The sequence below is a fragment of the Salmo salar genome, chromosome ssa23 (genome assembly GCF_905237065.1).
Source record: "Salmo salar chromosome ssa23, Ssal_v3.1, whole genome shotgun sequence".
NCBI classification, from domain to species: Eukaryota; Metazoa; Chordata; class Actinopteri; order Salmoniformes; family Salmonidae; genus Salmo; species Salmo salar.
In genome coordinates, this window is record NC_059464.1 from 44,823,673 (window position 1) to 44,839,373 (window position 15,701).

Below are 15,701 nucleotides of genomic sequence, written 5' to 3' on the forward strand. Positions count from 1 at the left end.
TTACCCCTACCTATATTTGTATTTATACATTTTTATTTAACCTTTATTTAACAAGGCATGTCAGTTAAGAACAAATTCTTATTTATAATGACGGCCTACCAAAAGGCAAAAGGCCTGCGGGTACGGGAGATGGGATTAAAAAATAATATATATATATATAAATATTGGACAAAACACACATCCCGACAAGAGAGAAAAGAGAGACCTAAGACGACAACATAGCAAGGCAGCAACACATGACAACGCAGCATGGTAGCAACACAACATGACAACAACATGGTAGCAGCACAAAACATGGTACAAACCTTATTGGGCACAGACAACAGCACAAAGAGCAAGAAGGTAGAGACAACAATACATCACACGAAGCAGCCACAACTGTCAGTAAGAGTATCCATGATTGAGTCATTGAATGAGGAGTCCAGTTTGAGTGTTTGTTGCAGCTCGTTCCAGTCACTAGCTTCAGCGAACAGAAAAGAGGAGTGACCCAGGGATGTATGTGCTTTGGGGACCTTTAACAGAATGTGAATGGCAGAACGGGTGTTGTATGTGGAGGATGAGGGCTGCAGTAGATATCTCAGATAGAGGGGATTGAGGCCTAAAATTGTTTTATAAATAAGCATCAACCAGTGGGTCTTGCGACAGGTATACAGAGATGACCAGTTTACAGAGGAGTATAGAGTGCAGTGATGTGTCCTATAAGGAGCATTGGCCGAATTGTAAAGAACATCTTGCCGCTCGAGAGCACCCTTACCTGCCGATCTATAAATGATGTCTCCGTAATCTAGGATTGTCATCTGAATCAGGGTTAGTTTGGCAGCTGCTGAGTTATTCTGACACTGTTGTCCTCAGGCCCCCCCGGGCAGTGGAGAATATCCAGATACCAAGCTCTCTCAACCTAGGGTTCCTCACACGGGTCTAAACCCTTCTGGGAGGGTATCCGGGAAGGTTTTTTTCAAATGTTTTTCTGTTTGTCTTGATTTAGGGTTTATTTTTGTTTCCTTCTTTATTATTATTTCTGTTTTGATACATCCACTTAGTTTTTTTTGTGTGTGTCCATTCTGTTTAAATGCATGTTACTGTTGCATGTTAAAAAGGGAGTGAGTTCACCAATCTGATTGTAAACTTGGGCACATGATTGTATTTTCCACAATAAAACCTATTTGAAACATAGTGCGTCACAGTGGTTGTTTTAGTTACTCATGACTGTAATTCAATAAATGTGTTTGTGTTTGTTGACCATGCGGCAGGTAGTCTAGTGGTTGGAGCGTTGGACTAGTAACCGGGAGGTTTCGAGATCGAATCCGTGAGCTGATAAGGTAAAAATCTGTCGTTCTGCCCCTGAACAAGGCCATCATTGAAATTAAGAATTCGTTCTTAACTGACTTGCCTACTTAAATAAAGGTAACATTTAAAAAAATGACACGTCACCTTAAACAGTGTTTTCTCATGCACCTTTATATTATGGGTTTGCAGTTGGATATTGAAATATGGTGAACGTTATTTGGAAACTCAATTTAAATAAATGTGCTATAAATACTGAGATCAACTTTTTTTTAAAATTGGTGCATAAGACACGCGTGATGGATTATTATCACACAACCACGTACTATGAAAAAGTTTGGGAGAAATGTAGGCTAGATTTCCATCTGTGTCCCATGCCCTGAGTAAACGCAAGGCGCATGCGCCGTAGAATCACCCTCACAATTTAAAGTTTGCGGCGGTATAATGTATCCTGTTTATGTTATCGTCTCGAGTCCTTGTTCAAATGAACACGCCTGTAAATCTGCTGTCACCCTGATGGGCGGGACGAGCAAGACAAAGTCCACCTCACCTGGGGAAGTTGTCTACTTTCACAAATCGTTCTGCACCGGCGCACAACTGGGCTGCAAGATGTTGTGGACATAAGGAACCTCATGTTGACAATAAAGGGATGTACAGTATCGATTCGCACTTGACTGTATATAAATATGTTGTAGGCTAAACGCACGGATTATTATGCGTTACCATGGCTTTGTCGGAACTCTATACGAAGGTGAGGAAATTATATGAAAGAAAAAGTGATAACGTGTTTTTATCTCATTTAATCTTCCTACAGAATCTCCATCGCTTTGTTGACACACCTGTTCAAAATGGTGACAGATTAATTTTACACTGTACTCTGCTTTCGGTTGAGCGTCTGTTAAACGAATGAATGACCGGCATTTTTCATTCTACATGATGACAATAAAACCCGCATGAAATCCATTACAACTGACGTATGGCACAGTACACACTGTAATGATGACGTCACGTCAACCTTGGGAAAGTTTAGGATATTATTATGGTAAATTAGCTTCACACTTCTCTTTGTTGGACATCTTGAAAATAATACATTGCAATTGCATTACAAACAACTAATACATGACAAAGATGGTGTTACATAATGTAGCCAGTTTGTAGGCTACTGTAATTGTATTTAGCAATTGAAAGGGAATGGGTCACATAAATGTGACATGACATAGAAATACAAATTCATGCATTCATTAATTTTCTCCTTCAGTACAACAGAGTGTGGATACCGGATGCAGAGCATGTCTGGAAGTCAGCAGAGATCCTGAGAGACTTCAAACCTGGAGATGATACTTTAAAACTGCAGTTTGAGGATGGCACTGTAAGTACTGAACACAGAGACTATTAACTATAGATTATACAGTTCTCTGTCTGCACTGTAAGGAACACAGAGACTATTAACTATAGATTATACAGTGCTCTGTCTGCACTGTAAGGAACACAGAGACTATTAACTATAGATTATACAGTGCTCTGTCTGCACTGTAAGGAACACAGAGACTATGAACTATAGATTATACAGTGCTCTGTCTGCACTGTAAGGAACACAGAGACTATGAACTATAGATTATACAGTTCTCTGTCTGCACTGTAAGGAACACAGAGACTATTAACTATAGATTATACAGTTCTCTGTCTGCACTGTAAGGAACACAGAGACTATGAACTATAGATTATACAGTTCTCTGTCTGCACTGTAAGGAACACAGAGACTATTAACTATAGATTATACAGTTCTCTGTCTGCACTGTAAGGAACACAGAGACTATTAACTATAGATTATACAGTGCTCTGTCTGCACTGTAAGGAACACAGAGACTATTAACTATAGATTATACAGTTCTCTGTCTGCACTGTAAGGAACACAGAGACTATGAACTATAGATTATATAGTGCTCTGTCTGCACTGTAAGGAACACAGAGACTATGAACTATAGATTATACAGTGCTCTGTCTGCACTGTAAGGAACACAGAGACTATGAACTATAGATTATATAGTTCTCTGTCTGCACTGTAAGGAACACAGAGACTATGAACTATAGATTATACAGTGCTCTGTCTGCACTGTAAGGAACACAGAGACTATGAACTATAGATTATACAGTGCTCTGTCTGCACTGTAAGGAACACAGAGACTATGAACTATAGATTATATAGTGCTCTGTCTGCACTGTAAGGAACACAGAGACTATGAACTATAGATTATACAGTGCTCTGTCTGCACTGTAAGGAATACAGAGACTATGAACTATAGACTATACAGTTCTCTGTCTGCACTGTAAGGGACACAGAGACTATTAACTATAGACTATACAGTTCTCTGTCTGCACTGTAAGGAACACAGAGACTATTAACTATAGACTATACAGTTCTCTGTCTGCACTGTAAGGAACACAGAGACTATGAAGCTGTAGACTATACAGTTCTCTGTCTGCACTGTAAGGAACACAGAGACTATGAACTATAGATTATACAGTGCTCTGTCTGCACTGTAAGGAACACAGAGACTATTAACTATAGATTATACAGTGCTCTGTCTGCACTGTAAGGAACACAGAGACTATTAACTATAGATTATACAGTGCTCTGTCTGCACTGTAAGGAACACAGAGACTATGAAGCTGTAGACTATACAGTTCTCTGTCTGCACTGTAAGGAACACAGAGACTATGAACTATAGATTATATAGTGCTCTGTCTGCACTGTAAGGAACACAGAGACTATTAACTATAGATTATACAGTGCTCTGTCTGCACTGTAAGGAACACAGAGACTATGAAGCTGTAGACTATACAGTTCTCTGTCTGCACTGTAAGGAACACAGAGACTATGAACTATAGATTATACAGTTCTCTGTCTGCACTGTAAGGAACACAGAGACTATTAACTATAGATTATACAGTGCTCTGTCTGCACTGTAAGGAACACAGAGACTATGAAGCTGTAGACTATACAGTTCTCTGTCTGCACTGTAAGGAACACAGAGACTATGAACTATAGATTATATAGTGCTCTGTCTGCACTGTAAGGAACACAGAGACTATTAACTATAGATTATACAGTGCTCTGTCTGCACTGTAAGGAACACAGAGACTATGACGCTGTACACTATACAGTTCTCTGTCTGCACTGTAAGGAACACAGAGACTATGAACTATAGATTATACAGTTCTCTGTCTGCACTGTAAGGAACACAGAGACTATGAACTATAGATTATACAGTGCTCTGTCTGCACTGTACTGTATGTGCGGTCTCAGTCAGAATGGCGATATACTCTTGCATTATAATTCATTTATTGGGAGAATCTTTCATTTATCTCTGAACTCATTACTTTCACTCATCTTCTATCTGTCAGTGACAAGAGTAGGAATTGTGAAAGGCCTAAAAGTCAGCATTTCAACATGTGTTTTTTAGTCCAGGACCAGGCTTAGTCTATGTCTGGGAAACTGTCCATAGAGCCTTTACATCTCCAGTATCACACTGTTTTTTTTCCTCTGTAGGAGATGATGTACCCCCTGGACAAATCCAGTCCTCAGCTCCCTCACCTCCGCAACCCTGATATCCTGGTGGGAGAGAATGATCTGACAGCTCTCAGCTATCTCCACGAGCCTGCCGTACTACACAATCTCAAAGTGCGCTTCGTGGAGTCCAACATTATCTACAGCTACTGTGGTACTAAAAAGGAAATGTTTCCCCAGCTTTCTAATGGGACATCTTTGTTTTACTGTTCGTCTGCTGTCTTTACTGAACGTAGAGAGGGAACTGGAAATGTAATGTCTGGGTGATGAGTTGTGGTTTGGCGTTTGTGTAAAATGTCCATGCCGAGTTGTGAAAAATAGTATTCTTCTCGGAGTATAATACACCTATTGTATTGTATTGTATTGCATTATATGGTATTTTAATGTATTGTATTGTATTGTATTGTATTGTATTGTATTCTATTGAATTCTATTCTATGCTATTGTATTATATTCTCTTATATTCTATTATATTCTATTGTATTCTTTTCTGTTCTATTGTGTTCTATTATATTCTGTTGTATTCTATTCTATTATATTCGGTTGTATTCTATTATATTCTGTATTCTATTCTATTCTGTTGTATTCTATTGTATTGTATTGTATTCTGTTGTATTCTATTCTATTATATTCTGTTGTATTGTATTGTGTTCTATTGAATTCTATTCTGTTATATTCTATTGTATTCTATTGTATTATATAGTATTCTATTGTATTTTATTGTAGTATATTCTGTTGTATCCATTTGTATTATCTTATATTCTGATGTATTATATTGTATTGTATTGTATTGTATTCTATTCTATTCTATTGTATTATCTTATATTCTGTTGTATTCTGTTGTATTCTATTGTATTGTATTATATTCTATTGTATTCTATTCTATTCTATTGCATTGTATTATATTCTATTCTATTGTAGTCTAGTGTATTCTATTGTATTCTATTCTATGCTATTCTATTGTATTGTATTCTATTGTATTCTATTGTATTATGCTATATTCTATTATATTCTGTCAAATCAAATCAAATTGTATTTGTCACATGAGCCAAATACAACAGGTTATATTCTATATTAGAAGCATACTATGTGAAAGCAAGTAGGATAACTCTGACTGTACTGTATGCCCTGATGGTTTCCTTCACTCCCTTTCAGGAATCATCCTGGTGGCTGTCAACCCATACAAGCAGCTTCACATCTATGGAGATGCAGTCATTCAGGCGTACTCTGGACAGAACATGGGAGCTATGGACCCTCACATATTCGCTGTGGCAGAGGAGGCTTACAAACAGATGGCCAGGTAAGAATGAGACAGACTGTCCCCGGGGGGGGGGCTGGTTTTGTGGTAGTGATGCCGTCCCCCGGCCCAACGCTATGCTCCTGGAGACAGCGGTTCAATCCCTGAGCCCCCCCACCAACGTCCTATTCTATAGCCTTTAATCTATTTTACCATCATACATTTTTGCCCTTTGGGCCTATCTGTCAATAGAACTTCTCCTTAAAAATGAGATCAACTGTCCAATGTTACACAAATGAGAAGCAACGAGTGTGACTATTCTATATATTCCTACTCAGATACATACATTTTTCTTTCTCAGGAACAATAAGAACCAGTCTATTATAGTGAGTGGTGAGTCTGGAGCGGGAAAGACTGTGTCTGCTAGGTATGTCATGAGGTACTTCGCTATGGTTAGCAAGTCTAGCAGCAAAACACGCGTGGAAGACAAAGTTCTGGCATCCAATCCAATAACTGAGGTATGTTTTTGGAATCCACGAGTCCTAGCAGTGAGTCCACGTTACATGTAACCTCACAGTATGTCAATGAGTAATCTTAGGTAATCTGTGGATTTGATAATCTGTCGATAAAGAAAAGAAAGGCTCACAGTTCTAACGTGATAATCGGACAGATCATGTCCGGTGTGCCACAGAGTGTTCGAGGCACAGATTGGCCTCATCAGCCACCGTACTTCCCATAACTCTCAATCTACAATGTGTGTTGATTATCATCAACTACGTGTGTAACCTGTGTTTTTTGTTGTCGTCAGGCTATAGGAAATGCCAAGACGACCAGGAACGACAACAGCAGTCGCTTTGGGAAGTACACAGAGATCAGCTTCGACAGGAGATATCAGATCATCGGGGCCAACATGAGGACGTATCTCCTGGAGAAATCTAGAGTGGTTTCCCAGGTCATACGTCACACACTTGATTCTCTGATTATATGTGGTGTTGTTAGCTACCGTATAGTTGGGTCATGTTTAAAATGATCAAGGCTTCAGTGAATCATTCTAGCCTGGTTCCAGATCCGTTTGTGTTGTCTTGCCATCTCCTTGCCATGACAACGACCGTAGGAGTTGGCAAGACAACACGAACAGATCTGGGACCAGGACATCAGACAGTAATACCACATTTTACTTTTCAGTCAGAGAACGAGAGAAACTACCACATCTTCTACCAGATGTGTGCCTGTGCAGAGCAATCTGAGTTCAAGAGCCTGAGATTGTGTGAGTTTCATTGAACCATTATTTTCTAAAGGTTATTCTCATTGAGGGTTAGACCTGTGTAGTGACTGGAGAAGGAAGGAACAGTCCACTGTTACTGTATTTACACGATAGGCGCATCATACAGCCATAAATAGTCCATGAATGTCATCATCTTATTTATTTAATCTTTATTGAATCAGGCGAGTCAGTTAAGGACAAACTCTTATTGTGTGTGTCCAGTGAGTGCAGATGAGTTCAGGTACACCTGCATGGGCGGGGAGACAGGTATCGAGGGGGTGGACGACAGGAAGGACATGGAAGAGACACGCAGGACCTTCTCGCTGTTGGGTAAGAGTCATCACTTTGTTCATCACTCTTTAGGTCAACATACTGCTGTGTGAAGCAAGATCAAGTTTTATTAGACATATGTATACACAGTGGTGGAAAAAGTACACAATTGAGTCAAAGTAAACATATGTTAATAGAAATTTACTCAAGTAAAAGTGAAAGTCACCCAGTTAAATACTACTTGAGTAAAAGTCTAAAAGTATTTGGTTTTAAATATAGTTAAGTATCAAAAGATAATGTATTTGCTAAAGTATACTTAAGTATCAAAGGTAAAAGCAAAAGTATAAATAATTTCAAATTTCTTATATTAAGCAAACCAGACAGCAGAATTTCTTGTTATTTACATTTACAGACAGCCAGGGGCATGCACCAACACTCAGACATAATTTATAAACGAAACACTTGTGTTTAGTGAGTCTGCCAGATCAGAGGCAGTAGGGATGACCAGGGATGTTCTCTGTTTAGTGAGTCCTCCAGATCAGAGGCAGTAGGGATGACCAGGGATGTTCTCTGTTTAGTGAGTCCGCCAGATCAGAGGCAGTAGGGATGACCAGGGATGTTCTCTGTTTAGTGAGTCCTCCAGATCAGAGGCAGTAGGGATGACCAGGGATGTTCTCTGTTTAGTGAGTCCTCCAGATCAGAGGCAGTAGGGATGACCAGGGATGTTCTCTGTTTAGTGAATCTGCCAGATCAGAGGCAGTAGGGATGACCAGGGATGTTCTCTGTTTAGTGAGTCTGCCAGATCAGAGGCAGTAGGGATGACCAGGGATCTTCTCTTGATAAGTATGTGAATTGGACAGTTTTTCTGTCCTGCTAAGTATTCAAAATGTAACGAGTACTTTTGGGCTGTCAGGAAAAATGTATGGAGTAGAAAGTACATTATTTTCTTTAGGAATGTAGTGAAGTAAAAGGAAAAGTTGTCATAAATACAAATAGTAAAGTACAGATATCAAAAAAAAAAAAACTTAAGTAGTACTTTAAAGTATTTATACTTAAGTACTTTACACCACTGTATGTACAGGATGCACATGGTGTACATAGTCCAATGAAATGCACACTTGCAGATTCCCTCTCGATAATGAAACAACAAGTAACACATAATAAAAGATAAGAATAAACAATACAATTATATTAAGTCCTACATAAGGACATATTCATAACATGTGGTTGCTACATAAGGACACATTCATAACATGTGGTTGCTACATGTGTTTATCGAATCCTTATGTACTGCTTATGAATGTGTTATGTCCTTATGTAGGTACGTCTGCAGGATACTGTCTCACCCCCTGTCCTCTGTCCTATTGTAGGGTTAACGGAGGACTTCCAGTTATGTCCTTATGTAGGTACGTCTGCAGGATACTGTCTCACCCCCTGTCCTCTGTCCTATTGTAGGGTTAACGGAGGACTTCCAGTTATGTCCTTATGTAGGTACGTCTGCAGGATACTGTCTCACCTCCTGTCCTCTGTCCTATTGTAGGGTTAACAGAGGACTTCCAGTTATGTCCTTATGTAGGTACGTCTGCAGGATACTGTCTCACCCCCTGTCCTCTGTCCTATTGTAGGGTTAACGGAGGACTTCCAGTTATGTCCTTATGTAGGTACGTCTGCAGGATACTGTCTCACCTCCTGTCCTCTGTCCTATTGTAGGGTTAACGGAGGACTTCCAGTTATGTCCTTATGTAGGTACGTCTGCAGGATACTGTCTCACCTCCTGTCCTATTGTAGGGTTAACGGAGGACTTCCAGTTATGTCCTTATGTAGGTACGTCTGCAGGATACTGTCTCACCCCCTGTCCTCTGTCCTATTGTAGGGTTAACGGAGGACTTCCAGTTATGTCCTTATGTAGGTACGTCTGCAGGATACTGTCTCACCTCCTGTCCTCTGTCCTCCCTGTAGGGTTAACGGAGGACTTCCAGTTATGTCCTTATGTAGGTACGTCTGCAGGATACTGTCTCACCTCCTGTCCTCTGTCCTCCCTGTAGGGTTAACGGAGGACTTCCAGTCAGATGTGTTCAAGGTGCTGGCTGGGATTCTACACCTGGGGAATGTAGAGATCAGAAACGTTGGATCAGACAGATCATCAGTTAGTGTATGCAGTACTCAGATTTTACTTTGGTTTAAGTTTTACTAAGGGTTTGACTTGAGCTAGACTGACTACTTCAGATAAGATTGATCATATTTGTAATAGTCCTTCGAGCCAGATTAGGGCATCATATTTTACAGAATAATATCTCTCTCTCTCTCTCGCTCTCTCTCTCTCTCTCTCTCTCTCTCTCTCTCTCTCTCTCCCTCTCTTTCAATTCAATTTAATTGAAGGGCTTTATTGGCATGGGAAACATATGTTAACATTGCCTAAGCATGTGAAGTAGATAATTAACAAAATTGAAATAAACAATACAAATTAACAGTAAACATGACACTCACAGAAGTTCCAAAATAATACAGACAGTTCATATGTCATAATATGTCTATATACAGTGTTGTAACGATGTGCAAATAGTTAAAGTACAAAAGGGAAAAGAAATAAACATAAATATGGGTTGTATTTACAATGGTGTCTCCCTCCCTCCCTCCCTCCCTCCCTCCCTCCCTCCCTCCCTCCCTCCCTCCCTTCAGTCCAGTGATCAACACCTAGCTGCTTTCTGTGACCTTCTCGGGGTCAGTCCTGATGGTGTTACCCGTTGGCTGTGCCATCGCAGGATAGCCATGGTGGCAGAGACGGTGGTGAAGCCTGTGCCCAGTGAACGGGCTGTGAACGCCAGAGATGCCCTCGCCAAGCAGATCTATGCCCACCTGTTCGACTGCGTCATCCAGAAGATCAATGCAGCCCTGCAGGTGCCAGGGAAACAGCACTCCTTCATAGGAGTACTGGACATCTATGGGTAATTTGGATTCATGACATTACTGTATATTTCAGTTGTTTAGTTGTTTGTATATTCAACTATACAATCACATGTTGCGATCACGATCATTGCAAGTAAAAACTTCTTCAAAAATATATTAAACATGAAAATAAAAAACATGTCTGTTCTTTTTGGCTATTTATTCTCCTCCTCTCAGATTTGAAACATTTGACATCAACAGTTTTGAACAGTTTTGCATCAACTATGCCAATGAGAAGCTTCAGCAGCAATTCAACTTGGTATGTAAACCTCACCAAGTCCAAGTCCAACTTGGTATGTAATCTCGCCAAGTCCAACTTGGTATGTAACCTCACCAAGTCCAACTTAGTATGTAACCTCACCAAGTCCAAGTCCAACTTAGTATGTAACCTCACCAAGTCCAAGTCCAACTAGGTATGTAATCTCGCCAAGTCCAACTTGGTATGTAACCTCACCAAGTCCAACTTAGTATGTAACCTCACCAAGTCCAAGTCCAACTTGGTATGTAACCTCACCAAGTCCAACTAGGTATGTAACCTCACCAAGTCCAACTTGGTATGTAACCTCACCAAGTCCAAGTCCAACTAGGTATGTAACCTCACCAAGTCCAACTAGGTATGTAACCTCACCAAGTCCAAGTCCAACTAGGTATGTAATCTCACCAAGTCCAACTAGGTATGTAACCTCACCAAGTCCAAGTCCAACTAGGTATGTAACCTCACCAAGTCCAAGTCCAACTAGGTATGCAACCTCACCAAGTCCACTTGGTATGTAACCTCACCAAGTCCAAGTCCAACTTAGTATGTAACCTCACCAAGTCCACTTGGTATGTAACCTCACCAAGTCCAACTTGGTATGTAATCTCACCAAGTCAACTTGGTATGTAACCTCACCAAGTCCAGCTTGGTATGTAACCTCACCAAGTCCAACTTGGTATGTAACCTCACCAAGTCCAACTTGGTATGTAATCTCACCAAGTCCAAGTCCAACTAGGTATGTAACCTCACCAAGTCCAACTAGGTATGTAACCTCACCAAGTCCAACTAGGTATGTAACCTCACCAAGTCCAACTTGGTATGTAACCTCACCAAGTCCAAGTCCAACTAGGTATGTAACCTCACCAAGTCCAAGTCCAACTAGGTATGTAACCTCACCAAGTCCAAGTCCAACTAGGTATGTAACCTCACCAAGTCCAACTAGGTATGTAACCTCACCAAGTCCAACTAGGTATGTAACCTCACCAAGTCCAAGTCCAACTAGGTATGTAACCTCACCAAGTCCAACTAGGTATGTAACCTCACCAAGTCCAAGTCCAACTAGGTATGTAACCTCACCAAGTCCAAGTCCAACTAGGTATGTAACCTCACCAAGTCCAACTAGGTATGTAACCTCACCAAGTCCAACTAGGTATGTAATCTCGCCAAGTCCAACTAGGTATGTAATCTCGCCAAGTCCAACTAGGTATGTAACCTCACCAAGTCCAACTAGGTATGTAACCTCACCAAGTCCAACTAGGTATGTAACCTCACCAAGTCCAACTAGGTATGTAACCTCACCAAGTCCAACTAGGTATGTAACCTCACCAAGTCCAAGTCCAACTTGGTATGTAACCTCACCAAGTCCAAGTCCAACTAGGTATGTAAACTCACCAAGTCCAAGTCCAACTATATTTGCCGTACTGTATGTACTAAATACATTGGAATCTTACTCACTAGAGATCTTACAACAAAAACAGCAGTATGGAAATGTTGAAACAATAAAGATTTTTAAAAAATTGTTTCCTCAGCATGTGTTCAAGCTGGAGCAGGACGAGTACATGAAAGAGGATATTCCCTGGACTCTGATAGACTTCTATGACAACCAGCCGGTCATTGACCTGATTGAAGCTAAGATGGGCATCCTGGACCTGCTGGATGAAGAATGTCTGGTGAGACCAATGATGTATATAACAAGGATGTGCATAGTTTTTGTATGACAGGACAGTGGGGATGTAAAATGGATTATATACAAGGTGGAGGGTGTTTCACACACACACACACACACACACACACACACACACACACACACACACACACACACACACACACACACACCCTTCACCGGAGACTTTATGCATTCCAGAGTCGGTAGCTCTACCACTAGGCCAGACCTGTTGTTATGTATTTCTAACGCTGTTCATGTATATTGGAATCCATCTCTCTCGCTCCAGTTCCCCCAGGGTACAGATCAGAACTGGCTTCAGAAACTGTATAACTACCAGGCTGACAACCTTCTGTTTGAGAAGCCCAGGATGTCCAACGAGGCCTTCATCATTCAACACTTTGCTGACAAGGTAAAATCACAGTCACAGGCCCTTTGCGTTACTGTGGAACTCAGTAGGGTTGGACTGAATTCTATTTCAATTCAATCATTTCAGGAAGCAATTGTATTTTCAGTTTTATTTCCCGAATTGACTACATTTCAATGGAATTCAATGGAATCCAACCTTGCTTCTGGATTTTACATCAATGTATAATGTTTTTATAGTTCATAGTTATATTTTCAGGGATTTGTAAAGAAAATATATTTTCTAATAACTGATTTGAACAGTCTAGTACACCTGTTCACCAACACACACCTCAAATCTGTGGCTTTGCTTTGAAATGTGTTTTGTACCGTTACAGGTAGAATATCAATGCTGGGGTTTTCTAGAGAAGAACAGAGACACACTGTATGAAGAGCTGGTGGATACCATGAGAACCAGTAAGGTATTGTCTGCTGTTCCATTCCCATAGTGTTTATTGACACACTGTTGCATGCTTAGTACATTTATATTGTTGTTTAGTACATGTACATACAGTGGCAAGAAAATGTATGTGAACCCTTTGGAATTACCTGGATTTCTGCATACATTTTTCATACAATTTGATCTGATCTTCATCTAAGTCACAACAATAGACAAACACAGTCTGCTTAAACTAATAACACACAAACAATTGTACGTTTTCATGTCTTTATTGAACACACCGTGTAAACATGTCTAGAAATGGCTAGTTAGTTAGCGGTGGTGCGCGCTAATAGCGTTTCAATCAGTGACGTCACTCGCTCTGAGACCTGAAGTGGTTGTTCCCCTTGCGTTGCAAGGGCCGCGGCTTTTGTAGCGCGATGGGTAACGATGCTTCGTGGGGTGTCAGTTGTTGATGTGTGCAAGGGTCCCTGGTTCGAGCCCAGGTTGGGGCGAAGAGAGGCACGGAACCTACACTGTTACACAAGTCAACAATTCTTAATCTTAGGTCTGAGATCTCTTTTGTTCGAGGCATGGTTCACATCAGGCAATGCTTCTTGTGAATTGCAAACTCACATTTTGTGAGTGTTTTTTTATAGAGCAAGGCAGCTCTAACCAACATCTCCAATCTCGTCTCATTGATTGGACTCCAGGTTAGCGGACTCCTGACTCCAATTAGATTTTGGAGAAGTCATTTTCCCAACCTACACTGTGAATGTTTTAATGATGTATTCAATATAGACAAGAACAATACAATAATTTGTGTGCTATTAGTTTAAGCACACTGTGTTTGTCTATTGTTGTGACTAAGATGAAGATCAGATCAAATGTTATGACCACTTTATGCAGAAATCCAGGTAATTCCAAAGGGTTCACATACTTTTTCTTGCCACTGTATATATGAATAAAGATTCAAATAAATCCTGCTTTCTCTTTTCCCTTGTTTGACCCATACTGGACTGTTATGTTTGACTCCTACTCCTGAACTTTATCAGTTTCCTCTCCTGGCCAACTTCTTCCTGGAGGTGGAGCCAGCTGGGTTGGGCACTAAAGGCATCAAAGTGAGGCCTGCCCGGCCTGGGGTGAAACCAGCCAATAAGAACCACAGGACCACTGTGGGAGAGAAGGTAGGTGACCAACCATGTTTACATAGCTAAGAGGTACATAGCTAAGAGGTACATAGCTAAGAGGTACATAGCTAAGAGGTACATAGCTAAGAGGAACATAGCTAAGAGGAACATAGCTAAGGTACATAGCTACTGCAACTCCCTGTTGGCGGGGCTCCCTGCCTGTGCCATTAAACCCCTACAACTCATCCAGAACGCCGCAGCCCGTCTGGTGTTCAACCTTCCCAAGTTCTCTCACGTCACCCCGCTCCTCCACTCTCTCCACTGGCTTCCAGTTGAAGCTCGCATCCGCTACAAGACCATGGTGCTTGCCTATGGAGCTGTGAGGGGAACGGCACCTCCGTACCTTCAGGCTCTGATCAGTCCCTACACCCAAACGAGGGCACTGCGTTCATCCACCTCTGGCCTGCTGGCCTCCCTACCTCTGAGGAAGCACAGTTCCCGCTCAGCCCAGTCAAAACTGTTCGCTGCTCTGGCACCCCTATGGTGGAACAAGCTCCCTCACGACGCCAGGACAGCGGAGTCAATCACCACCTTCCGGAGACACCTGAAACCCCACCTCTTTAAGGAATACCTTGGATAGGATAAAGTAATCCTTCTAACCCCCCCCCTAAAAAGATTTAGATGCACTATTGTAAAGTGGTTGTTCCACTGGATATCATAAGGTGAATGCACCAATTTGTAAGTTAGTCTGGATAAGAGCGTCTGCTAAATGCCTTAAATGTAAATGTAAATGCTAAGAGGTACATAGTTAAGAGATTAGTGATTAGATGGTATTTTAGTGACTGTACCCCATTTGCAATCATACGTGTGAAGATTAAAATATATTTAGCAACTCTCGGTAGTGGGACAATGGAAGTTTGCTTAAACAATATATTGTTAAAACACGTTTCGCTGATTGTCTTCATCAGGGTTGTGTAATAATGGCATGTATAACAGGGTCTGTATAGTGTGTCATGTTTTGTGTATCCTCTCTCTCTCTCTCTCTCTCTCTCTCTCTCTCTCTCCCTCTCTCTCTCCCTCTCTCTCTCCCTGTCTCTCTCTCTCTCTCTCACTTTCTCTATCTCCCACTCTCGCTCCCTCTCTCTGTCCCTGTCTCTCTCTCTCTCTCTCTCTCTCTCTCTCTCTCTCTCTCTCCCTCTCTCTCTCTCTCTCTCTCTCTCTCTCTCTCTCTCTCCCTCTGTCTCCCTCTCTCGCTCTCTCTCTCTCTCTCTCTCTGTCTCTCTCTCTGTCTCTCTCTCT

The 15,701-nt window shown here is 41.1% G+C and overlaps 1 protein-coding gene across 1 annotated transcript in view; it reads left to right on the forward strand.

Annotated features, from left to right (window-relative positions):
* The first annotated feature begins 1,841 nt into the window (after nucleotides 1–1,841).
* Nucleotides 1,842–15,701, forward strand: part of LOC106584741 (unconventional myosin-Vc) — a 36,156-nt gene continuing 22,296 nt past the window's right edge. The window contains exons 1-15 of the mRNA XM_045706108.1: nucleotides 1,842–2,035; nucleotides 2,543–2,653; nucleotides 4,835–5,006; nucleotides 6,008–6,152; nucleotides 6,451–6,607; nucleotides 6,898–7,041; nucleotides 7,275–7,356; nucleotides 7,576–7,683; nucleotides 9,669–9,775; nucleotides 10,303–10,568; nucleotides 10,747–10,828; nucleotides 12,355–12,495; nucleotides 12,778–12,900; nucleotides 13,232–13,315; nucleotides 14,328–14,459. Coding sequence (XP_045562064.1) covers nucleotides 2,009–2,035; nucleotides 2,543–2,653; nucleotides 4,835–5,006; nucleotides 6,008–6,152; nucleotides 6,451–6,607; nucleotides 6,898–7,041; nucleotides 7,275–7,356; nucleotides 7,576–7,683; nucleotides 9,669–9,775; nucleotides 10,303–10,568; nucleotides 10,747–10,828; nucleotides 12,355–12,495; nucleotides 12,778–12,900; nucleotides 13,232–13,315; nucleotides 14,328–14,459 — 1,881 coding nt within the window. The 5' untranslated portion in view covers nucleotides 1,842–2,008. The remainder of the gene's footprint in view (nucleotides 2,036–2,542; nucleotides 2,654–4,834; nucleotides 5,007–6,007; nucleotides 6,153–6,450; nucleotides 6,608–6,897; nucleotides 7,042–7,274; nucleotides 7,357–7,575; nucleotides 7,684–9,668; nucleotides 9,776–10,302; nucleotides 10,569–10,746; nucleotides 10,829–12,354; nucleotides 12,496–12,777; nucleotides 12,901–13,231; nucleotides 13,316–14,327; nucleotides 14,460–15,701) is intronic.